This window comes from Pipra filicauda, unplaced genomic scaffold (assembly GCF_003945595.2).
Source record: "Pipra filicauda isolate LSUMZ 115617 unplaced genomic scaffold, ASM394559v2 scaffold26_size5592650_pilon, whole genome shotgun sequence".
In the NCBI taxonomy this organism is placed as follows: domain Eukaryota; kingdom Metazoa; phylum Chordata; class Aves; order Passeriformes; family Pipridae; genus Pipra; species Pipra filicauda.
The window spans coordinates 4,307,505-4,333,093 of NW_024104387.1; the positions used below are offsets into that span (position 1 = coordinate 4,307,505).

The following is a 25,589-nucleotide window of genomic DNA, read 5'->3' on the forward strand; positions in this document are numbered from 1 at the left end:
GCCGAGGCGGCCGTTTCCTGTCCTGGTGCATGGTGGGGTCGGACGGAGGAATTGTTGGAAAATTTCTCGGCGAGGTTCGTATATAAATGTGCTTTTACCCAGTGTGCCTTATGCTCCCTCCGCCATCTCCGGACGGGGCCGCCGCGCCGCGCCAGGCCGGGCCGCGCCCGCCGGCGGCGCTCGGGGAGGCGGGCAAGGGGCAGCGGCCGCGGGCGGCACCGAGCCGAGCGGCGGAGCCGCGGCGATAAAGCCGCTCCGCTCCGCGGGGCCTCTGCCTGCCCCTCCCCGCCCGCAGGGGTCCCCCAGGGCTGCCCCCCCCGGGCCCGCTCGGCGCTGCGTCACGGGCGAGGGCGGCGGGGGGCGAGGGGGGCGCGGGCCGGGGCGCGGCGGGCCCCGCGCTCGGCGGGCGTCGGTCTGGGGGCTTCGGCTATTTTTGTATTTTTCCTTTTTTAATTTTTTTATTTATTTATTTTTAATATTTTTTTTTTTTTTTAAGAAGTGATATTTCTTGTTTTTGTTGGCCGCTCAGCGGCAGCGGAGCAGTTGCCGTGGGAGCTCCCCGGGCCCGGCGCGGCCCGACCCGCGCACGCTCCGGGAGGGAAAATCTGCCGCTCCGGCCCCGAGTCGCTGCTGTTTAACGCGGCTGCGGCCGCGTTCGCACGGGAGAAGGCCCTGGCACCTTCTCGGCCTCTGAATCCATCTGTTTTAGTGCATCTCTTTCAGCTCGCCAAAGTGCAAGAGCATCTTAATTTTTTTATTTTTTTTTTTTTAACGACTGCTCTTGTCGTTCCCGTCAGCTTTTCTCCTCCAGAACTTCCAATAGAACGGGATAACGAGAAGCTGCCTCCTCTAGAAAAACTGCCTGCAATAACGCGAAGATTTTTTTGTTTTGTTTTCTGATAAGGTCTTACTCGTGGTGCTTTTTTTCGTCGAGAAAAAAATGACATGACTTCCATGGAAGTTTAAATTTTCTGTTAGGACAAGCCTGCGGTTGAGCAGGTCCAGTTCTGTATGAAGTCTCTTAAGGGTTGGTTTTGAACTATCAAAGAATTGCATTTGCCGTCATATGCAGAGTGATACCCGTAGTCGTAGGGAATGTTATTCCTGTTTCCAGTGATACAGGAACTTCAGCTTTACTGTCATTCAAAGGAAACATTTCTCCTGTCATACAGTTTTATCGAGATTCTGCTTCGGGTGCTATGAATCTGCAGTCTTAGAGGAGTATGCACCAGATATTTCTGTTGTAGCTTCAAGGTGATAGTACCTGAAAAATTAAATTCGATTTAATTAGTAGATTTTTAAAAGAATAGTGTACGCATAGTACATTTTTAGCTTTATGCATTTGCCGTATAGCTTTAGAATGCCAGAGTACGATGTGGCCGTGTTTTCATGGCTTGTTTCTTTGTATTTTCTGCATTAAGCTGTACACGTGTCAAAAGCGATTTGTCTGAATCAGTGTATACGAAACTCAAGAATATGTAGTAAAATAATAGATGATTGTTTTGGTAGTAGATGGCAGCTTAAATGAGATGTGAAAATAAACATTTTAAAGAGAAACCTATTTCTAATTGATTTCGTAATTTACGTAAACTATTCTCATTGTTGTAATTAACATTTAATTTGTAGTACTGTATTTGAGGAAGAGTAATTTTGCTTTATATTAGAGGCTCAAATAAAGCAAATACTTAAACAAGTGTAGAAGGTTCTTTAACTAGAAAGTCACGCGGACTTCTTTATGTCTTCATGCTGGTGTAGCATTATGCTTTTCTCAGGAGAGGGGCACAGCAATAGCCAAGTGATTAATAGTCCTGGTAATGGGTGCCAAAATTAGTCTGTAAATTTGGGGTTTTCTCTAGAATATCTCCAGTTATGTGCAGCTTCAGTTAAGTGAACTGTTGGTGGCCCCCGTTTTTCTGTCCTGTGCTATCCAGGAGAAGGGAATTGGGAGGAGTTGGAGCAGTGAACAGGTCTAAGCTGCAGTCTGCTGCTGGTGGCTGCTTGCTCACCTGCAGTTTTCTGTGGGATGTGCACAGGATTAGGCTGAGGATTCCTCTGTTAAATTTGGTCAGGATGGCGTCGCTTAAGTGCGGGATGTTGATCTTCCCTTGCCATTGCATGTGAGCCTTAAGAGTTTTGGGTTAAAACGTGCTCAGCGTAGGTGGAGTCTTTGAGAAACGCTGTTAATTAAGGTGTGAGGAGTCTTTAGTTGGCACCTGTGAAACTCATTGTTTTCTAAAGTGTAGGGCTCAGATGAATTTGGGCGGGTTTCCACACAAAGGGAACAGCACTTTCCAGATAATCAAGGCAATAATCAGGGCAATTCTCCGGTTTCAGGCGTTACAATGGACAGTGTAAATATTCACGAGGAAAATCGAACTGTCTCCGTGCTCTTGTTCTCCAATTCCTGTATTACTCTTTCCTGTCTGCATTTTGACTTGTACCTGCTTCCTTGATCATCCCCACGATTTCTGCTGCTTTTATAACTCCTGCAGCCTCTGACGTGTATGTACATAGGACAGCACAGGCCAGCCTTTCCTTGCCACTGGCGTTTTTTTCCTGTGTTGCCACATCTCTTGCCCATCTCTGCAGCTCACCAGTAATGATTTTCTGCTCGGCATCAATAGGGGGCATTTTGTTTTTTCATCTCTTCTGTGCTAAAAGGAAATCGTGCAGCTGGTAAAGAGAGCATGAATTGAGTAGTCTATTCCTGTAGTTTGTGTCTCAAAAGATCCCAAAAGATGGAAGGAAGGGTTTTGCGTAGCTTATGGATCCCTAAGATAGACTGTGATCCAAACAGATGGATCCTCTTCTTGAATCTGAGCACAGGTCTTGTTCTGAGTCTGAGGGAGGTGCCTCTCCATGGACACCACTTCTAGGGAAGAGGGGAAGGAAGCCTTGCAACCCATCATGGCACAGTGGGTATTGTGGGGTTTTGCCTGTACCTAAGTCTGTAACTTATCTGCTCTTGGTTGTGTTTACTTAAGACAGTATGATCTTGGTTCTCTCGCTCCATTCACCAGCAACTGTTGATCAGTTACTGAAAACCAGAATTGGATTAAATAAGTAAATGCTTTTAGTGATTTAGTCTGTTGAAGTTTTCAGGTTTACGATGCTTTTTTAATTGTATAGTGGGGTTGTACTTTGCTTCACCAAGATAATATTTGTTAAATAAGTGAAGTTCTGGGTTTTGAAGGGAATTTACAGTTCTAGCAACTTTTGTGATTTTTTTCAAGGTTGACATCAGAGTTATACTTGAAAACTACATAACACTTCCCTCAGTCTGTATCTTACTGTCTTCAGAATGTTTCCTTCTCTCTAGACTTCTTGAGTGGAAAATTGTGTTACCTGCCCAATGCCCTTGGACTTCATTTCTGATGACAGACTTTTCTAGAACAGGAGGATGGGTCCATATTTGCAAGTTAGTTGGTGTTGCCCATATTTTAAGCATATACACGCTGAGCTAATGTACTACACAGACTTTCACTGAATGTATTTAGATGTAGTGGTTTTCAGTTTACATTTGTAATGTGGTTTTGGCAATCCAATAGACTGCCCGTTCAGTTCCTGAAATACAAGCCTGGCTTAAAACACTGCCGTTAACTGTCATGGCTAATGCTGATACATCTCTAATGCAGTTATCAGATTACTAATTAACTCCTAACCGCACAAAAAAACCCACTCAAAATTCCTTCTTTTGTTGGCAGTCTCAGTGGATTGGCAGGATTTGAAAGGGCACGGCCAGGATTAATTTGTTTTGGTGATGTAAATAAGTCACTTCTGTGACTTCTTGACAATTAAGAAAGAAGTCTGTTTGACATTAAAGTAAAACATGGATAGAAATAGTTGGTCTCAGTTGCTTTCAGATTTTTAGCCCTTAAGTATTCACCTATTCACCAGATGTTCCCAGTTTTATTTAAATCACTGATATAACTGGAGGGTTTATGATTTAAGGATTAAGTAGTTCCCTGAAGTACTTCAGAAATTAACTGAATCTTTTTTTTTAACTGCAAATAGGCATTATTGTTTCTAGGAATAATTTGGATTCAATTCTGACACGCATCACCTGGATACCTTTTTGATATAGCCAGCATTTTAGGTATATATACACTTGATGTCAAAAACAAACAAACAGAAGCCAATTTTTTTTAAAAACACACAGTTTCATCTGTTAAGTGCTTTAAATACATTTCTCACTTCATGACTTTCAGGGTGAAACTTCACTGGAATGAAATCTTGTGCTTTCTCTCATTAGTGTGCTGAAAAATTATTTTAAGTTTGGGTGTTCTTTTCATCTTTGTCAATCACATTGTAAATTTTTTTCAGAAAATCACATAACCTACCATAGTTTCAGGCTTTTTTTCCCTGAATTTGCACTTTATTTATCTCTACTTTTTTTTACTCTTTAAACTCAAGTGATTTATTACCAGTTAGTCTACAGTAAAGAAAATGAGGTTTGTTTGTTGTTTTTTTTTTAGTAAAGGTGTGCCTGAGCATTAATAATACAGGTTTGGCCAGGAGAGAAGAAACTTGACTTAGCTTTGAGCAGGGAATATCACCTGAGTTGAGAGAAACTTGATGGCCTGTTTTGGTAGGTGAGTTCCGTTGTTCCTGCTGCAGTAGGTCTGCAGGCCATTCCATGCACACAGCCAAGCATTCCCAATGACAGGTGTTTTCAGTCTCCCCTGAACTGGGTGTTTTGGTACAGATTATGTGGATGGCCCTTTCTCAAGCCAGACCTCTGCAGCACTGTACTACACCTAATACCTCTAATTACTGCATTGCTCATTGACGAGGTGCATTAGTACACTTTGGTACTTTATTAATAAAGTTTTCGGAATCCTGGTGTCTCTACCTCTGTAAACAGTGCTGTATGGATCTCAATTGCTTGTCAGATTCCGTGCAGGATTTTTGGAATCCGTGCTGTCGGAAGACTCCTGAATTGTTCCAAACTGCTGGCTGAAGGCTGTGCTGCCCACTTGGGTAGTCACTTGGAAGCAGTGGTGCTGTAATAGTGCACCCAAGGCAGATGTGGTCATGGAACTGGGTGTCTGCTGTGAGGTGCTTGTCCCAGAGCTGCAGCAGGAGTTTAATTAGCTTTCTGTCAGCACTGCTGACAGCTCACATGCTGGTGGAAATACTTTGACCTCCTTTGATTAACCAGTAATTTCTTCTCTCGTATATCCAAGAAGCACGTGAAGTAAGCAAACATGTTTGAGATCAACCTGAGTCTTTTCTACATGTGTAGGACTTCTTGGTGGGTGGCTTTCGGGTCTGCCTGTGTTTAAATGCCATACATTTGGAAATAATAGCAGCCTAAGCACTCCCACAGTGTGAAATTACACACATATGCATCATCTCATAATATTATATATAAAATGCCTACATTGATCTCTGACAATAGGTTTAACGTTCACAATTTGTAGATGGTATTTGCAATGTAAACTGTATGGTAATGACTTTTGGGGGAAAAAGACTGCTGGAACATAAAATAATTTTGTGAGGCTAAATATGGTTCTCACTGCCCAAGTTCTCACTGCTCTCACTGAAGTCAGACTTGTGCATCGTTATGGCAGTGATAAATTTATCTCTTATTTCGGAGGAGATACCAACACTGTGGCAGTGAATTAGTCTTGAACTGCATTATTATCAGAATGTATCTCTTGTGGAACAGAAGAGTTGAAATACTGTAAAAAGGAGCCTTCAGTTTGACTGCAAGCCTCTGCTTTGGGCACCTGAGTCTCTGGAGGTAAGCTGTGCTGCCACCCTGAGCATGTACATTGAGCTTATGCAGTTGGCAGTGCTGTCAGTCTTGGTCAGGTTCTTTTCCAGGGCCAGGCTTAGAGCCCATGGTTTATAATTCACACACCTTTACCATGTAGAAAATTAGAAAATGATTGTGTAATTTGCTGTTAAATTGCATATCTTGCCCCTTTATCTGAATCCAACTATTTTTACCAGATTCCGTAGTAGAGATTTTTATTCTGTGTTTCAGCCTTGTTTCTGTTTTATCGTGTGGATGATTAATGTGGTGGAAACTGATGTTTAATTATGTTTTTGCATTTACAAAAGACTGGAGAAGGTACAGTAAAAGACACTGAGATGATATTAGAAGTATTTAGAAGTGCCTGACATTAAACAGTCTGTTATATTTACTTGTTGGAAGTCAATCTGAATAATTACAGCATAAACCCCAATGTTTCAGTGCAGTGGTAAAGTACTGGAAAAGGTACGGGCTGTTGATGAAAAAAGAAATCCATGTCTATTGAAGCATTTGTTCAAAGCACCCACAGGATCTAGATTTCATTTCTGACCCTGCTCCAGATTTCTCCTGTAATACTGGAAAAGGTTAACATAAAGGTACATAGGGGAACAGAAGTAAGATTGTAAAGTCTTTAGTTCTCCCGTGTTTGTATTTCTAAGCTTATAGGTGACAAATGACTTCATGTAATTAGTAAAAAAAAAATGCTGAAAGTCCTCTTGGGTCCTCTAAAAAAACTTCGTGTGGACAAGCAATTTTCCGGTCCATGCCATACATTTTTTGCATTGAGACCCAGAAGGCTATACTGCATATGAATTATGAATTGAAGTGTATTTGACCACATTGTTAATTGTAGGTACTAATTTTGGTTTTTCCCAAAAGTTTGTTACTCTGACTAGTTTTGTGAAATTACTGATATTTGCAATCATGTCAGTTGTTAAGGGCCCTAACGCAGCCAGTATCCAATTCAGAAAAAGCTTAATTGCATTACTGTGCTGACATACTTGAACTGATTTTGGGATCCAGCTTTGTCAAACATGGGAGCGCTGTGTTCTAAAATTTCTTAATGAAAGTTCTACTACTATGAAGTTATGTGTCATTTGCTGTCTTACTTTTCCTGATTGGTTTTTATTTGCTACTTTTATAAATTTTATAAAATTACAATGGTTTTGTACGTTATTTAGAAGTGTATTAAAAATAAAAGTGATGTTTCTTTTAAAATGAAATAAGTGGGTATTATTTCAAACTTCTCAGTGCTGTCTTCGCGATGGGAGTGAACAATGACAAGGTTACTGAATGTCTGGAATAGCTTTTTTCCTGTCTGTCTTTCCCAGTTCTTTCCGCACATTCAAGATTGTATTTTATAACAGTAAGTTTTCCATGACTGCTATTACAAACTTTATTCCATTTCCTGTTAATTATCCTCTAAGCATCATCTTTTTTTCTCTAAGGAGTTTCTGCTACTGCAGGTTTTTTCCTTTGTCCAGCCATGCAGTGATATAGTCATTCTTTAAATGATGAATTCCTGCTACTTTTCAGTTTCACTGGGGGCTTCCCATGCAGTACTTCCTCTCAGCTGCTGGAGTTCCCAAGTGCCCCGAGCCCCCTTTCTGCTCCATGGCAGCCATGCTCTCTTCCAGCTCTTCCCTCACTTTTTAGCTGCCCGAGTCCACCTGCTGTGTCTTAGTTGCTTGATTCCTGGTTTTAGTGGAGATTCCTCTTTCCAGTTGCTGAATTGAGTTTACGTAAAAACCACTCTCTTAACATTGCATCTTTTCTCCAAAACAAGTGATGGCACCCAGATGTTATTTGAGTGTTAGTGGGGGAAAATATAAGAGGTGGGCAACTTGATGAAGTCTTCATGAAAAATACTTTGTTTTTAACCACCTCCCCTGAGTGTTGAGAATTTAACATGTGCCTGAGTTCCCAGGTTTTTTCTGTTTAGATAATTTGCAGGGGGGAAAGGGGTGGTTTGGGATTTTTTGGTGGTTTGGAGTTTTTTTTTTCAATAAAAATTGTCCCTGTGCACTTAATCTGTCAGTGTTATACTGGGGTTACTGGCTGTTGCTTCCTTCTGTCACTGTTTTCAGTTCAGAGATTTTTAGTCTAACCTTTTTGTCTGGGGCTGACTTTTTTTGAGAAGTATTCTAACCACCTTAAAGAATGGTAAGATTTTCTCTGCATGAATACCATAGGAGTATTTTGGTGACTAATTGTTTCAGGAATGCAAGATGTGTTACTGTCCTTGTCAAAGTCTTCCCAAATACCATTAACATGCCTTTGAAAATTGCAACTTGAGTATGGTCTGTGAAGATCAGCAACAGAGTTCAGGAAGTCAGGTCTCAAATTTTCACTTCAGTGAGTAATTCATGACTGAGCCTGTACTTGTCTTTTCTGTAGGACAGCTCTTAAGATTAAGCAGAACACATATGCATCAATCTTGCTGAGCTGCCACACAGGCTGCACCCCAGGGTTCCTGTCTTTTCCTAAAAATGGGTGCTTTCAGCTGTTTTTCAACTAATGAGTTGCAGTATTTGCAGTGGGTAAAGGAAATTTTCCCAAATTTTTGCAGACAAAACTTGTGACAGGTTTAAAGAAAAATGCTTAGTGTGCAAATGCACAGAAATAAAAGCGATGAGGTGGGTTAGGGGAAAAAGCTGGTGAGATCCAGATTGGAAAAAGGATGGAGACAGATATGCTGGAAGCTCAGGAGAAAGCAGCATATAAGCCAGTTAGGGAAAAGAGAGTGGAAGAGAGTGACTGAGGTGGACGTAAGGGAAGAGATTCGAGTTTGATGAAAACAGACTGGTTTAGAAAAAGCAAAGCAAATTAAAATACGTTAGGAGGGTGGATGATATACCAACAGAATGGGGATACTGTTTTAAGTGTGTGCATTATGAAAATTATCCTAGAGCAGTTAAAGTTGGAAGGGACTTCCAGAAGTTATCTGCCCTGATCGAGGCAGATCTCATTAGACCGGGTTGCCCAGGGCTGTGTCAAGTTGAGTCTTAAACACCTGCAAGGATGGAGAGCCCATAACCTGTCTTGGCAATCTGTTCCTGTATTTGACCACTCTTACAAAATAATGCTGTAGCAGCAATCTCTGACAGGATGATCATTTCTCTACAGGCCAACTTTACATCTTTCCTTGTTCTCAGAGCTCATAGCCCTGTCTGGTTAGTCTGTGTTCTCCACTGGGGAGAAGGAAGAGAGGCTGAAAGGGAGCAGCACATCCACTCTTGGCTGAGGGTTCTCCTCCCTGCACAGCAGTGACAGAGCAAAACTGCTGTCCCCAAAAAGGGAGTGAGAGCTGGGGGTTGCTGTCTGGGAGGGTTCCAGTGCTCCAGCCTGTTATGAGGAATGTGCTTCCAAGGTGGGTCTAAACATGAAATCTCTTAAATCATAGAGGCAGGAAGGTGATAGACCGTGGTGTGATGGGCATGTAGAACAGACCAGCACTAAGAGAAGACTTGGAGGTAGTGCAGAAGGAGCTGGTGTGGACGTGGGAGTATTTTAGATTGTTCTGATAAGAAGGGTGAGATTATATTTGGGAAGCGGGATGTCCTGGAAATTTGGTATCATGGTAAGACTGACTGAAGAAGGAAATTAGTACTTCAAGGAGAAGGGATGGAGCTGAGGGTAAGAAACTTAGTGGAAGGACAGAAGACTGGGAAAAGGATATATTGGAAGGGATCATTTAAAGATGAAACTGGGAGAAAGCAGCAATACAGTCTGTGTAAGTTACTGTGTAAGATGGTAGTGATTGTCCAGATCATGTGGAATAGAGGAAAATAGTAGACATTGCTCTGTGTGCAGCAGTTCACTTTGGTTCTTTTCAAATGTGTGATACTTGTTAGTCAGCAATGCTACAGTAACAAACACTGAAACAATTTAGATAAATACTATTGCTCCTTCAGCCCTTGAATTTATCTTGTATTAGATTTCTTCCAAAATAGCTACTGACCCCTTAAGCCATTGGTTCTGCTCAGACTCTGTCAGAAGTGTGCAGCTGTCTGTGCTGCTGGGATTCCCCACTCCTGCCCCAAAGGTGAGAGAAGAGCCCTGAGCCCTGGAGGAATACTCGTCAGGCTTACCTGAGCTGAAAGGCCTTTGAGGAGCAGTCCCTGCTGGAATTGTTTCACTGTACAGTTCTAGTCAAAACCAGTGGTTGTGTAGCCTTTCTTTGCTGTGTGAAATGGTCTGGCTGTTTTGCAACCTGCTTCCATGAGGTGTCCTGAAGATTCAGTGAATGGAAAATACTGACACCACAGACCTCTGTTAGCAGTTAAGAAGACAGACCAGACCCTCTGTGCACCACTAGCTTATAATACCATAATTACTTAATTTAACTTCCTACAAGCTGGCAATACTCCAGAGAATCAGTCCTTCAGACTGGTCTGGAATAAATCTCATTTTGCTGCTAGTTTTTTTAACTGCATCAGTTCTCTAATCTTATTTGCTACATAATACATGAGTTCTGAGAGTAGGGCCACTTCAGTACCTGGTTAGGCTGATTCTGGTTAGGCTACAGCATGTTGTCCCATTTTTAGTTTGCAAGCAAAGTGCTTTTTAAGTGTTTTCTCCCTGTTTTGAGATTGGGGGTCATGAGTAGTAAGGAAAGAAGTTACTTGTCCAAAGGCACTGATGTGGAGATCGCAGAGGAAGAGGTTGAACTCAGGATCTCTTATGTCCTCATACAATTCCTTGTCCCTTAGATTATAGTATCCAAAAAAACTTTGCTATTTCATTTTCTTCAGAAGCATCTAGTATAAATGTGATTTAGTCTGGATGACTTCTCTGCACTGGCTCTTTTTTGGTTGTATTAGAACTCTTTTAGTGGCCTCATTTTCTGTAAAAGCTTTTCATGAAAAGGATGCTGGGAAGAATTACCCATCTTCTCTTGGATGTTAAAAAAATCTCTCACACCCGTTTTGAATTATATTTTGGTTTCTATCTTAATTTTATCTTCTTTTCAATGCCAGAGTTATTCCAGGTTCAAATTCCATATTACAAACCAGTATTTTAATCTTCTTTATGTTCCAGGTAGAAATTATGGAGGATTTTAATCTTGGAAGGCATATTTCTTACTGATAAACTGATCATTAGTCATGGTTTTTTTCTTGTATGATTTTCAATGTAGCACACGAAAGCAGGAGGCCTAAAACCTTCTCAAAGGTGCCCTTTCTTTCTACTTCCTTTTCTAAATTCTATCTTTTCCATTAACTGGGCTCTTTAACAGTTACACACGCTGTCAGTAATATCCTCATACCTGCCAAGGGGATTTTGACTGTACTTGGTGTAACAGCACATTAAAAGTTAACCGGGTTTGGGCTGTGGGAACACACTGATTTGTGCACAGCCCTGGCTGAAGCCCTTCACGTGGCCAGAGCTGCTGCTTGTGCCTCGGCTTGTCCTCTGCTCAGGCTAAGAAAATGAAGTAGCTGCCTGCAGCTCTAGGAAATAGTCTGGCTCACTGTGTACACTTGGATGTATTTGGAAAACATGACTTGGGTATAACTTTCAACTACTAAATGAGTGTACCGACCTTTTAAATACTGCAGGCATGCTGGAGTACCTACATGGTCTAATTTTGCATTCCTTATTTACTTTCAATATAGGCATGGTTTTCTCAGTGGTCTCTGAGACTGTTGATGAATTATCCAAGGGCAGATTTCCGAGAGTTAAAAATAGTTTAGTTATTTAGAAATGTAATCATAAGTAAATTAAAAACCTTAGATTATTCTTCTCAGCCTTGAATTATAAACCAGCAGGTCATATAAACCAGCAGGTCATAGAACCATAGTAGGATTGAAAGCTGTGATTGTTTATCTGTAACCTTTCTGTGAGATTATCTATCTGCTTCTTGCTGTAAGAAAAACTGACTATCAAGAGGTTGGAGAGGGGGGAATGTAATGCTCTGTAGCCTAGATTCCAGTTCCATGTGATGTTTTTTTTCCCCTCACTTTTCATCCACATCTAAGTGGATGTCACATTAACTAAAGGGCTTGCAGAACTCAGTTGGTTTTATGTGTGGTCAAGTTTTTTTTCTCCCTGTGGTTAAAGCCAACATCTGAGTTAGCAGAATGCAATGTTGTATATTTCCTTTACAGCTTCTTAATTTAGTAATACTGAAAATTTTTAATAGCCTTTCAGGTTCAGTAAACTTATAAATCTCACATATTAAAACATGCCTGGGTAACAAATCAGTATCCAAAGGGATGGCTGTATCTGGTTCTGTGAGATAGAGCAGTCACTCCCTAGTCACTATGCTGTTGTCTATGTAACACATTTCATCATGAGATACTTCACTATTTTCAAGGACAGATTTTTTTTTTACAGAAACCTTTCTGAAAAGTCTAGGGAAACAGCTGGATCATTCTGTTAGACTTACTAATGAAGTGTGTATTTCCCAGTGTGTGCTAGTTTCTATCTGGCACTGGAGAGATGTTTAATTTATGCAGGTAAAGGTCCGCTCTTGTCAGGGGTGACTGTGGGTGAATTGTCAGCTATATTTTAATTCTGGGGACAAACAGATATCATTACTTATACTGTCATTACCACCATTACTCTTTCTACATTGGTTAAATAATTTATATTTAACTGAAATCTAAATGTGGTGGATGTACTATAATTTAGTAACTATTACCTGAAGTCCTCAACAGCTTAGTTAATGCAGGAGGTAATGTTTACTTATTCCAGATAACTTTTATTCCTTGGAAGTATTTTCCAAGTAAGTCAATAATTCTTTGCATCTTTTTTTATGTAAAACATAACAAAATATTTGTAGCAGCTCTATAAAAATCACATTCAACTGGGATTAACTGGTTCTGGTTCTGTATTTATATTTTCTATTTTGTGAATGCTTTCTTTCTAGGTAGACAATGTTATTAGCTCAGATAAATCGAGACTCTCAGGGAATGACTGAATTTTCTGGAGGAGGAATGGAGGCCCAGCACGTGACTCTGTGTCTAACAGAAGCTGTAGCTGTGCAAGGTGAACCTTCAGGTTAAAATATCTCTACATTATTGTGTCTTTCCTCTTTGAAACTCAGATAAAACTCTAAAATTCATGTGCATTTGAAATGAAAAATCTAACAGACAATAGTTAACTGAGATTCACTAATTTAATTCTGAAAGGAAATTATCTCTTAATTAAGAGAATAGAAGTGTAAATGTGCCAAAATGCAAAATATAAAATCTGACTTTATTCTCAGTATAGTCTTACTGTTTTATACTTTGTAACTTCAGTTTATATCTGTGTATTAAACAAGTTTTAAAATGGATTAATGACCTGAGACTGGCTTAAACTTAATGTTTTCTGACAGCTTTATTATGATTTTACATGATTACAAACTCTTTCTCGTATTTTAATCTAAATAATTTTGTGTGTATCAATGACAGTTAGTGTTGTACAAAACAAAATTATCAATACAAGTATATATATTGTTATTTAATTGTTAACTCTTGTGGCCTAATTTGTAGTTATTTATTTTGTGTCATTGTATATTTTTTTAGTTAAGGAAAATAACATTTTAGCTGTCACGTTTACAGAGCAAAATCTTGAACATATGACCCAAATATGTGGTCAAGGTTCAAAAACCAGAAGGCAAGTAAGAACTACTTGCCATTATTATTTCTGATGTCAGTATGCTTTAAGGGGATGTAATAATTTATGGAGATCTTTGAGATTTCTAGGGTTTGATGCTGGTTATAGTGAACATGAAATTTTTTTCCCTGCCAGATGGGGACAACTTAGAAAACATGGAAGGTGTAAGTTTGCAAGCAGTTACCCTGGCTGATGGCTCCACTGCTTACATACAGCACAATTCTAAAGGTATGTAAAGGACTGGAAGTTGATGAGTATTGAAATGGTATCCCCCTTTTTAGCCCTCTCTTTGGAGTTTAAAGTCAGGGAAAATCTGTACAATTTTATGAAGTTCCAATTCCAGTTGGAAATTACAGGTATTACAGTAATAGTATAAAATAATTATTTTTTTCTGCTACTAATAATATGCAAAAATTAAATTCAGAATATAAGTCAAACAAAAGTGAAGTGATCTTTATAGTTCAAACCGAAATATCAACATTCTGCCTACTGGACAGGACAGCAGACCTTTTTCATTTTTATCATACCAGAATTTTAAAACCTCCATACAGTCACACTGTGCTTACTCTTTACCAAACATTATTTCTTGCTAATATTTTATTTATATTTTAATCCAGAAAGTATCAACTGTGTGTTTAAACTGTTAGACAATTAGAATTCTTAAAAATATTCTATATATTTCAGATGGTAAATTAATGGATGGCCAAGTAATTCAATTAGAAGATGGTTCTGCTGCTTATGTTCAACATGTACCTATGTCTAAAAGCAGTAAGTGCAATAATACAAGAAATATGTTATAAAATAATGTATTACTGATAAATATTGATATCAATTGATTAGCAGTTGTGATAATAGCTTGATTTCTTATTTTAATGGAAACAGTCCTGAAGAGATCTTAGGTATTTTGTAATCCTAGGTATTTAGTGTTTAATCTTTCCAACTAAGGTATTCTTCAGACTATTGTTGAAGTTCTGTAATTCTGTGAACAGGGGACAGCTTGCGCCTGGAAGATGGACAGGCGGTTCAGCTGGAAGATGGAACTACGGCGTTTATTCATCACACCTCGAAAGGTAACTTTCTTTTTTGAAGTGTGATTCGTTACATTAGTGTTCAACAGAACTTCAGCAGTATCAAATATGATACTCTTGTAAACTATCACGTTAGGTAGTGTGATTCCCACTGTAAATTACTTGTTGCCTTTACTTTGTGACATCTGAAAATTGTTGAAATGAGACTGGTTCGATTCCCTTTTTGGGTCTCATATAGCAGTTGTAAACAGAATCCAAACCAGCATATTCCCCATTTTTTTTAACCCAGGGTCACATTAGAGTAAGTGTATGTCATGTTAGTAGAGAATGTAAGGCCTTATACAGATGTCAGCAATAATTGCATGTGAAAATGGAAGAGAAAGAATTAGGTAAGAATCAGTCAATCCTACTTGAGCTAAAGAATGTAGAGATTGGCTTACATTTTAAAGATCATGCTATTGATGACTTTGCCATTAGACAGTAGGGCAGAAAATGCGACAGCTGGCAGTCAAGAATGCAAATGTATTTATTCCAAATGATAACTTCTGTTTCTGTAGAAGATGATTATACTAGTCCTGGAAATAATACCACTTCTCTAGAAAAAGTGATCAAGTATATATTTTAGGTCTGTTTAAACGAGTGTGACAATACCAGGAGAAGAGAATGTAATAAAGAATTTTTTTGTTAAAAGAAATCATATAGTTTATGTGTTTCTTTGCATATTTGCATGATTCTGTTATTAAAATTATCAGATGTACAAATTATAAAATCTGAAGTATTATCAATACATGTTACTTTTATTGTGAGTGGATATGAAATGGAAAGCATTTCCTTTGTAAATAAAGACCAATATAAATTTTTGTTTGTACTTTCATAAGTGCAGAAATAAAACTATAGGAGGTATTGTCTTGAAAAAAATTTCCTCAGTGCTATTCATAATGTTATTTTAAATGTTTATATTTCTCATATATTTCATATGTATTTATGCCTTCAGGAGACATTTCCTAAAGAGCAGTAGTTTCCCATGTAACATGCAGACATTGCTGTTCCTTTTAGAATCCTAACACTCTGTAATACCCTTTCTCAGACAGTTATGACCAGAGTGCATTACAAGCTGTCCAGCTGGAGGATGGAACCACTGCCTACATCCACCACACGGTGCAAATGCCACAGTCAGATACCATTTTAGCCATTCAGGCTGATGGCACAGTGGCAGGTCTTCACACAGGGGATGCTGCCATCGACCCAGACACCATCAGTGCTTTGGAGCAATATGCAGCCAAGGTACACTGAGAGATGTTTTCTCCATCCATAATGTTTTAGTGTAGCAGCAAAAGCCAACTGTCGTCTAAGAATTAAAATGATAATTAAGAGAATCTTAGACTATTAGAAGAGAGAACACCAAATCGTCATGACAGTGCTTCACTATCATGAGCAGCTCCAGTGCATAGTGTTGTGGAAAAAAGAAAGAGTGAATGCTGAAGTCAGACCAATTTGGAAAGCAATTTACATAGCTAGATAATAATCTCTATAATACAGCATTGCAAAGGAGCCTCTTGAAAGGACACTGTTTGGGAAGAAGGACAAAGTTAAATTATTATTGTTACCACTAGTGCTGGATTTCTTTTTTTCCTGAATGGGAAGAGAACAGCCTGGTGTACTGGGCAAGGACAATGTATTGTATGAAGCATAAAACAGATAATTGACAGTTACTGAGTTTGGAAAAAACTTCTTTGATCCATACTTTCAATAGTAAAATGTAGTATGATGCTCAAAATTCATGCTGTTTGCTTACTGGTCTTCTGTAAAGCATGATGTAAGTATAGTAATGGGTGATGCAACTTGAGGACTGTAGTTTAGCAGTGTCCCAGTTGCTGGATAATGACCATCAGTGCTTGTATTACTCTGGAAAAAGAGTAGAATAAATTTTAAAATCTGTTTTCTAATGTCACTGAGAATTGTCAAATCCTAGGAGAAGGCCAGTTAGGATAATTAAATGGCTTATGCACTATTCTTTCCATTAGGCTTCTGTCTGTTACAATTGAGAAATCCTAACACAGCCAGTCAAATTGTGTTGTGTTTGACTATGCCTTAACATTTCATAAAATAAAAGATAATTCAAGGTTAGTTGAACTGTAGTGACAAACTTTTACGCATTCTGTAACTACTGTTATGTTTAGGTTTAAATCAGTCATAACTTTGCCCTTCTTAACCAGCAACTACATTAATTGTAATTTCTGAGAGGTTTCTGTTTTGAGAAGGTGGAGAAGAAACAGAAGAAATGCAAGTGAATTTGCATTTTTCCCCTGTTTATCTCAGTATTTCCTTTTTTTTTTACTTCTGTAATGTGAATTTGTTTTCTGTAGTTCACTTGTGTCTACATTTAGGAAAAATTCTATTTATTTTCTTTAAACTTTCATCTCAGAACTTTATTCTGAAAGGTACTGCTCAAACCTCTGGAGAAAGTCAGTAGAAGTGAGTTTCAAAGTACTACACCTGGTTTCCTTACAAAAGCAAGTAATAGCTCACTGGTCAGAACCCCAAAAGGAGAATTGTAGTTTTGGGATTCTACTCCATGTCTGTGTACACTTCACAGTGAGGCAATGTACACTTTCCATAGCAGCTTTTCAATGTTATAGACACGTTGAAAAAGGTACAGGAAGAAATTAAATACATGAGGTAAGTGTATGATAGGATCTTATAAAATTTTAAGTAGCACAAAGAAGAGTAGTGACTTGTCATTGTCTGTACCAGTTTCAGAACTGGAAACATCAGATGAAATTCTCAGATGATGGGTTCAAGAAAAACAAGGGAAGAATACTTTTTCAAAAAGCACAAAATCAAGCCACAGCACTGCTTGTAGGATATTGTGGATGCTAATATATCCCTGGATTCAAAGAGTAATTAGATAAATTCATAGAAGAAAAATGTGTCCATGGCTATTAGGTAGGAACATGTGACTTCTGGTTCAGGAAGTTCATAAGCCGCAAATTACTTGGAGGTTGGAAGAATATTTTAGGGAATGCATCACTACATGCTTGGCCTGTTCATTTAGTATTGTCCAGCATCTGCTATTGGCTGCTGTTGGAAGTGAAATGGTGCACTAGTATAGCCTTTAATTTGACTCACTGTAGGTGTTATGTTTTTAATTGAAGGCAGACTAAATCTTTCTTTAGAATATAAGAGAGTCTTTTAGGAGGAACTCAAAGATCTGCCTTGGAATCCTTCCAGAATTCTCACAGTATGGCAAAAGAGAGGTTAAAAATTGGGTATCTTTTTTTTTTTTTTTAAGGTTTTCTTTTCAAAACTTAAAAGGGCAAAGAACATTTTAAAGGCAGGTTGGAGAGTGGTGGTTCTTCTGTTTTCCTGTCCTACATAACAGGCAGAAACAGCAAAGATCAGAGAGCTGCCCAGGATCAGTACAGAAACTATAAGAGAGTTTATACAAAGATCCAAGGAGACTACACAGAAGCTCACTGGAAGTGGTGGAATATGTACATTTTTCATTGCCCCTCACTTCTCCTTCAGGTGTGGTATTACTTGCCCACATCTTGCAAAACATGTGCAGACTTAACTATAGTCCTCTTAATTTTGAGCTGAGTCAATGCCACCTTCCTTCCAAAGCAGCCAAGGAAAAAAGAAAGAGATCCTTGCTCTTGGTCAACATAAAGTCAGGAGGTATGTGATAGAATTGTGAAGAGGTTACAACACATACTATCCTTCCATAAGCTCTTTTCCTGCAATATTATGGCTGCTGGCAAAGTACAGTTCCTGGGATTTGTGCATGTCTCCACATATACATGCACATTCTGTTTGGATCATTTGTTTCCAGTGGCATTTATGAAGTTCTAATTTCATTTCAGCAGTTGCTTTCTCAACCAACAACAGGAGTTTCAGGATGACGTAATTTAAGTCTCCTTTTTGTGAAGGTTCTCTCCCTTCCCTTTAAAAATTCCACGGGAGAAGGTCCCAAAATGGCTATTGTTTCCTCTAAAAAAAAAACCACCCAAAAATTACCTGCTTTCAGACTGTTTGCAATCTCTTTGTAATGTAAACTTGCCTCTACTTGGGCACTTTCCTCTTCATTGTTTTACCTTGAAGTTCCCAAGAGTTTATTGCTCACAATTGTCTGATTTAGAGAGATGGTACAGTCTGAAAACCTTCTTATGGGACAAGTTCATCTCCCATATCCAGGCGAACTGTTGATGCTTCGGGCATCAGCTTTACACAACCACCAGCATTCTCAGGAGCCTGCTCTGGCCTCCATAGGGAAAGGACATGAGCATCCCAGCTGAGGTAGAGTTCCTGCCCAGCTGTTGTAGAGATTAAAAAAATCACTTAGACTAAGTTTAGGTGCATTAATCTTGGTCTTGAGTATAATGGATGCAGAGAGTACTGTGAATGCTTGTGCTTAATACAGAGGCCATTAAGGAATGGGAAACTATATAAAGTATACTTTAATTTTTTCTACAGTGACTAATAAGACTGTTCTTCGAGTTGCTGCATGTGAGAGAGTTGAGTTTGTTTGGTTTTTTTAAACTGAGTAATTATATTTTTATTTAAATAAAAATGTCACATTAACATCTAATATTCTTTCAGATATTTTTATAAGCTCCTTGAAAAGCAGAAATACCTTTCTTCTCCTGTAGAACGTTTTTAAAAACAAACCCATAGAGCAATATGTAAGTCCTTGCTTAGCTGTTGTAATTTGACTAGTTCAAATTGAGATGTAATACATATTGTCTTAACTCTTTTGGAATCAAATTACCTGTACTGTTCAAAACAAGTAATTTCTGCTTAATAGGGAGTGAGATAGATCCTTATTATGAAGGAATAAATGTTTCCATTTTTGTTCTGTCAGAACTTAGTATTGTTAAGTTTACAAAATTTATAAAACAACTTTGCACTCCCTTTGCCTGTCCTGTAATGCAGGTGCTGCATGTGGTGATTTTAGTTTTATGACAGCTAATGTACTACAGGATCACCATGTTTCAAGAGGGAGCTAGAGAGCTATGAAATAATAAGCCCTCAGGATCCATCTGTAACCCTCTGTCTTTCAAAGGAGTAAAAATAACCTGTAAATGTTTTTCCCATTTGAATTTTGTTTTTCAGGTGTCTATTGATGGAAATGACAGTGTCAGTGGCACAGGAATGATAGGTGAAAATGAACAAGATAAAAAAATGCAGGTATGTGCCCAATACGAAATAAGTCTATTAATTTCTTCTGTCTTCTCTGCCCAGCAAGGTGCATGATAGGTAGTCCTGTAGCCATGAACTGGGGTCTGCTGCTACCCCTCAGGAGTTTTAGATCTCAAACCTATACAGATAGATTATATTATCTCACTTTGCACAAGATGCTGTCACAAGATTTTAAGAAGATCATCTAATACTTACTGTTTTCTAGGGGTTTTTTTTGTTAAAAGGTAATTGAAATTATGTTGGATTTCTAAGATTTTTCAAGCTGACCTGGGTATTTCATCAGTAAGAGTTGTTAAGTATTTTGGAAGTTCTTTTCCAGAGAATGAACTGACTTTTGACAGTATTTAAAGCAGAAAGAATGCTGTCTCAATTACTTATTTTCTTCTCAAGAGAGACCATTCCAAGCACATGTCTGGAACTGTTCTCTCTTTGATGACTTATTTTGATTCCACTTGCCCTGTTAGGGTCTCTGCCTTTCATTGCAGGTCTTATAGGGAATCAGTAGTTAAGAATGTTGTTCCTTGTGAATGCTTAAAGAAGCAGAAAAATACTTCCATTTCTTATTTTGGATTCGTGTTGTTAGTACATAGAAATATAAAATCCTTTTCAATGTGAAAAGATTATCTTAAAAGTTCAAGGGGTAATGGAAAATACAGGTGCAACTTATTAAGTCTCAAGCTGGTTTCTTTTCCCTGGATTCCTTAAAATGATGTATTTGACATAATATTTTATTAAAGGAAAAGACAAAGCAAAATGTATTTTGGGCTTAAAAGAGTTATGGCCAACAGCGAAAATAGTACTAAATCCTCTATACACTCATATGTTCAGATGAAAAAATCAAAACTGGAAAAGTCATTGCATTGAGAAAGGTTTGCCCAGAGAAGCCCCATCTTTTCTTTGTGTTTAATTTAAGAAATAATGAACTAGATAAGGAGGAAAAATATCTTCCAACATAAAATACAGTATCTGTGATACAAGTTAGGTTCCACAACATTTAAAGCTGCAGACACTCTACTTTTGCCTGTGTGGCACGACTGTGGAAGGAGAGAATACCTAATACATGCATTATTTACTGTATCTTACTGTATTCAGAAAATGAAATTGAGAAATTCAGAGGGTTTGCACACTTGTAGGTTGGAATAGGGATACAACCCCAATAAAAGGTAAAATTCAAGGACAAGTAAGATAAGATCTTGGTTGGTTTTAACTGAAAGTAAGAGCCTATGAAGCAAAATTACCTGTGACCAGTATCCACTTAAATGTTGATTTTGGCCTCAGCCCCACACAAAGTAAATCTAAAGGTTGTTTTATCTTAGATATGTATGGCAACATATGTGCCATATGGAAGTGTTCCAATCTTATGGAGCATTATATGTTCCAACAAAAAGAGATCTGGTGTTTCAAAAGGTGTTGAGGCTTAGTCTCAAATTCTGACCCATATAAGGTGTCTTCAGTTGGCCAACTGAAGGGGCCCAAAGCTATCAGTTATGTATGAAAACACAAATCATGTTTATATCTTGATTTAAGTAGATACCTACTTGTAACTCATTCTGAATTAATATTACTTGGGATAAAATAAACTCATATTTACATGTAGAATTAAATAGATGTATATTTATAAACTTTTTAAGTCCAGAGGTAACAGCTGTAGTACTGCTAAGCAGTCATTTAGACTTGCATGTGGTTAGTGAGGTGTTTCACCAAAGAAAAAAGCATAAAACCTCTTTGTGATTTCTACATGTGGAAAAAAAAGACTCTGTGTGCCCAAATGGATATCCTACACTATTTCCTTTCAAGTCTGTCATACCCATCTGTTCGTAATACAGACTTCGGTTATATGATTCTGCTTTTACATATGCAGTATAAAAATCTTACCTGAGCTCTTTGTTACCTTTGTTTTTCTCCTGTGTTACCTATCTGAACTCTGGATGCATTTATGATCTCTTAAAAATAGGGGTTTTTTTAATTCTGTGTATTTAAAAGTATTTTGAAGCACACAGTTCCTCTCAGTAAGTTTCACATTATTATAAAGGTGCTTTATTTGCTACGTTCTGACTTGGTGCCTCCTAACATCAGAATTTTTTAGTTTCCCTAATGTATTGTCTTTTAAGAACAGTAATTTTAATACTATATCTGTTCTTGTTGAATGATACTAACTGAATTCTTAATAATGCTCGAGTCATACCAACTAATGTATTGTGAAGAAACACATACTTCTGCAAACAGTTGTTTGAACAAACCAGTGCTCATAATGTTAAACTGATTTTTTTCCTCAGTGTTCTGTTTGATACAAAGAGGGGGGGAAAGAAAACAATCTTAACACTGGTAAAATTATATCTGGTTATTTCCTTACAGATATCAGCACTATAGAACTGTTTTCATTTTCTTGTAAGCTTTGGCATACTTCAGCTTTATAGCAGATCTCTGCAAGTATATACATATTTTACATGCTAAAACAACAAAGAAATAGTAGTAGGTTTACTGATAGGACAAAAAAAATCAGTGGTTCAGTGCAGGTGCTCAACCAAGAGTATTCTTTTTGATCCTTAATATATTGAAGTGACTTCTGTGATTCATGCATCATAGGTTAAACAATAGTATTAATAATGGGTTTCTTGATCCACTAGGTTTTGTTTTTCTCCATGGTTCCAGAGTAGCTTTTCTGAAGTGATGGAGTTGAATGTTTCAGTTGCTTAAAAATTTTATATATAACTTTGCTTCCTTAGTCTTAAGAACAGTCTGAAGGTAATAGGGGGTATCCCATCCTCTCTGAAGTATCTGTAGGAATATTGTTCCCAGTCAAATTTCTGATCTATCTGAATGAGGAAGTAGAGGTTGATGTGCAGTTGCAGGGCTGCAGTCTTGCTGGGATGAGAGGGATGTGGTGGGAGAATTCAGACAACTGAAGTGCTGTGATGGATGGATCCAGGCTCTTTAGTAAGGCCAGGTGGGGAAGGAGAGAAGCAGGAGCTGCCCTGGGAACAGCAGGACTGCAGAGGGCTCTGCTTTGAGATGGGTGATGGGTCAGAATGACCAGCATGGGTGGGTTGTGGTGGTTGTGGTCTGCTACAGAGTCCATGGTCAGGAAGAACATGAGGCCTTCTTCAGACAACTGGAAGAAACCTCATGTTCACAGGCCCACCTCTTCATAGGGAATTTTAACAATCTCAGTATCTGCCGAAGGGCATCACAGAGCACGTGAAATCCAGGAGGATTCTGGAGTTCAGGGATGGCAACTGGCAATCTAAAGCAGGTTACAGAGCAGCTGGCAAGGTGAGAGACACTTTGCTGGACCTCGGTTGCCAAGAAGAATTAGTTGGGAATGTGAAGGCTGGGGACAGCCTTCAGGAGTATCCATCCTTAGAGATACTTGGAACCCATTTGGATACTGCTGTGAGGAACTTGCTGCAGCTGACCATGCTTTGAGCTGAAGGTGTTGTCTCCTCATCCATTCTGTGCAATGTTCTTTTGTACAGTTGAGAATAGAACTGGATCCATAAGAAAAGAGAGGTGGTCTAATAGGGCAGACCTTTTAAAATAGTCTCAATTACTTTGCATACAGTTGTATCAAAGTGCTTACATTTGGGCTTCTGCTCTGTTCAGTCTGTATGAAAGGTTCTTGCATGTCAGTGTAAGCCTTTAAAAGGGATTTAAGTTGCCTCTTGAAGCTATTCTGTGTGTTTTCCTATTGTGTCATGCCAGAACCTAGCTCAAATTGCTCCAATTAGTTTGATCAAAATACAGGCATTGCGGACCAAGGACAGAATGCTTTCCTTCATTTTCAAAAAGTGCTCATTATAAGTGCATTTAATTTAAATTGACCTTTCCATGAACTTTATCTTTGAAAGTGGTCTGATTTATGGTTAATCTCCCTTAGGAGCAGATCCAGTGCCTTAGATGTAATCTAAGATTTTTCTATCTACTCATTTGGTTGTTTTACCACCCTCTTATTTTTTAAATTATTTTGTCTTTGCTATTTGGCTTATTAATGCAAGCATTTAAATTTGCTAGTTACAAGTATGTTTTACAGTTTCTCTCATCAGAATTTATGCTTTTCAGTTATTTATTTCTAGTTAGTTTATTTATTGAGGACTAAGAAATATGTGGCATAGCAAAGAGAAACAAAAGAAACCTGTCATGATCAGCTCTGGCTTGATAGCAAAATAAAGTTGTGTGACTTCTCTGATCCATTTTGGTTGTTGGTTTTTTTTAGTGTGTGGTTTGATTGTGGTTTTTTTTTGATTTCTTTTTTTTATTTTTACCTTAAGATTGTCCTGCAAGGACATGGAACAAGAGTGACTGCAAAATCTCAGCAGACTGGAGAGAAAGCCTTTCGCTGTGACTATGATGGTTGTGGCAAACTGTACACAACAGCTCATCATCTTAAGGTGAGGAGATGTACAAATGTGCATTGTTACTTTGTAGACACGATTTTTTTGCAAAGCTTGTGGTTAACAGTAATGGAAATGAACAGAGAGTCAGTTGCAATGGGGCTGTTTTGTCAAATGTTTATTGGATTGATTTTACAGGTTCATTGGATTGATTTGTCTCAGGTGCTCAGCTGAGTTTACTTAGTGTTCTGGGTAGATGCAGGTGTGGGATCATGTTAAGCCGCTCTATTGCCATAATATAAGAAATCACTTGTTGAGATTGATTCCACCAGCAGTGTCACAATAACTCTGGAATCCAGTGTTCACTTTATCAACTTTTTTATCATGTATGCACGAACGTGCAAAAATTCTATTTTTTTTAAATATTTCACCATCATAATACAAAGTCCGGCTCTTCAAAATGATCTAACATTCAAAGTGAAAAGCTGGAGCATCTTTGCTTTACAGATGGCAACTCCTTAATACTCTTCCTTTTTTAAATTAAGTAAAGGAACTACTGAAACAGTAAGGGCGTAGAGCTGTTCCCGTTCCAGCTGAGGCTGAGGTAATCACCTGCTGATGAGGTAACCTCTTTGCAGTGCTGCCTTGTCTCTGACTCGATAGAGGCGCCAGTGAGTAGCTGACTCTATGGATCATATGCTAAACTGGTGTCCTTGCTGCAGAGGCTTCATGCAATATTAGAGGATCATTGGAAGCATTCAGTGGAGGCAAAAATCAGATGGAGAGTGGGCTCTGAGGCATGTTTGCATATCGTCTTTAATGCAGATGCATGATGGCAACTCTGCCTGTGTTTACAGAAGTGTTTTGTGCAAAACTGACTGGAAGGATCAGCTTAAACTTCAGAAAGAGACATCTTTAGTTTTAGGGAAAACGTTGTTACCATATTTCATTATTTTTCATCACTGATATAAACAGACACTTGAATGTGAATCTTAGGAAGAGAAATAAAACAGGTTGACTTTGAGAATGAACTGTTTCTGTGATGAAGTAACCAGATATGTTTCATTAAGTCTCTGTCTTGGATGTCAACAGGTGCATGAAAGGTCACACACAGGAGACAGACCGTATCAGTGTGAACATCCTGGATGTGGCAAAGCCTTTGCAACAGGTGATCTTTTGTAGACTAGCTCCTCCTGCTTGTTATTGTTTGTCTCTGAATAAACTAAGGTTTTAGTATTGTCTTTTTTAAACTGCTAAGTTGGTTGGCAGAACTGCAAAAAAAAAGTAATCTTTTCAGCTAGTGTAGCACATAGAAATGACAGAGGATTTAACTCTTAGTTACTGAAGGAGGAATGAGATGAAACACTCAACACTTCCCTTACTCTTCACCTGTTACGCTACAGTCAAATTTTAATGTTGAAAAATAGACCTTTCTTAACGTTCAACTAATAGCAAAAGTTAAATGGGGTGATAATAGAAAGCTGTTGGCTAGAGGTAGATTGATGATCTTCTGATGTAAATTTGAAAGGAACTTCCATGGAAGATGCTGATTTAAGTGTTCTTTACTGAATTCGTATCAGAATGACATCTCATGAAGTGAACTCTACATTTCATACAGACTGCTCTTAAATGATGCTCTTCCTGAGATTGAATTTGATCATGCAAAAT

At 38.4% G+C, this 25,589-nt stretch overlaps 1 protein-coding gene across 5 annotated transcripts in view; it reads left to right on the forward strand.

Moving 5' to 3' along the window:
- ZNF143 (zinc finger protein 143) overlaps nt 1-25,589 on the forward strand; it is a 39,163-nt gene continuing 13,574 nt past the window's right edge. Inside the window, exons 1-9 of one of the 5 annotated variants that reach the window (XM_027737337.2) lie at nt 1-74; nt 12,633-12,751; nt 13,499-13,591; nt 14,048-14,131; nt 14,353-14,433; nt 15,479-15,675; nt 19,504-19,578; nt 23,859-23,978; nt 25,014-25,089. In XM_027737337.2, the coding sequence (XP_027593138.1) occupies nt 12,640-12,751; nt 13,499-13,591; nt 14,048-14,131; nt 14,353-14,433; nt 15,479-15,675; nt 19,504-19,578; nt 23,859-23,978; nt 25,014-25,089 (838 nt within the window). In that variant the 5' untranslated portion in view covers nt 1-74; nt 12,633-12,639. Of the gene's footprint in view, nt 75-12,632; nt 12,764-13,498; nt 13,592-14,047; nt 14,132-14,352; nt 14,434-15,478; nt 15,676-19,503; nt 19,579-23,858; nt 23,979-25,013; nt 25,090-25,589 lie in introns of all 5 variants that reach the window. The other 4 variants (XM_027737310.2, XM_039382447.1, XM_039382448.1 and 1 more) reach the window with 4 other exon arrangements.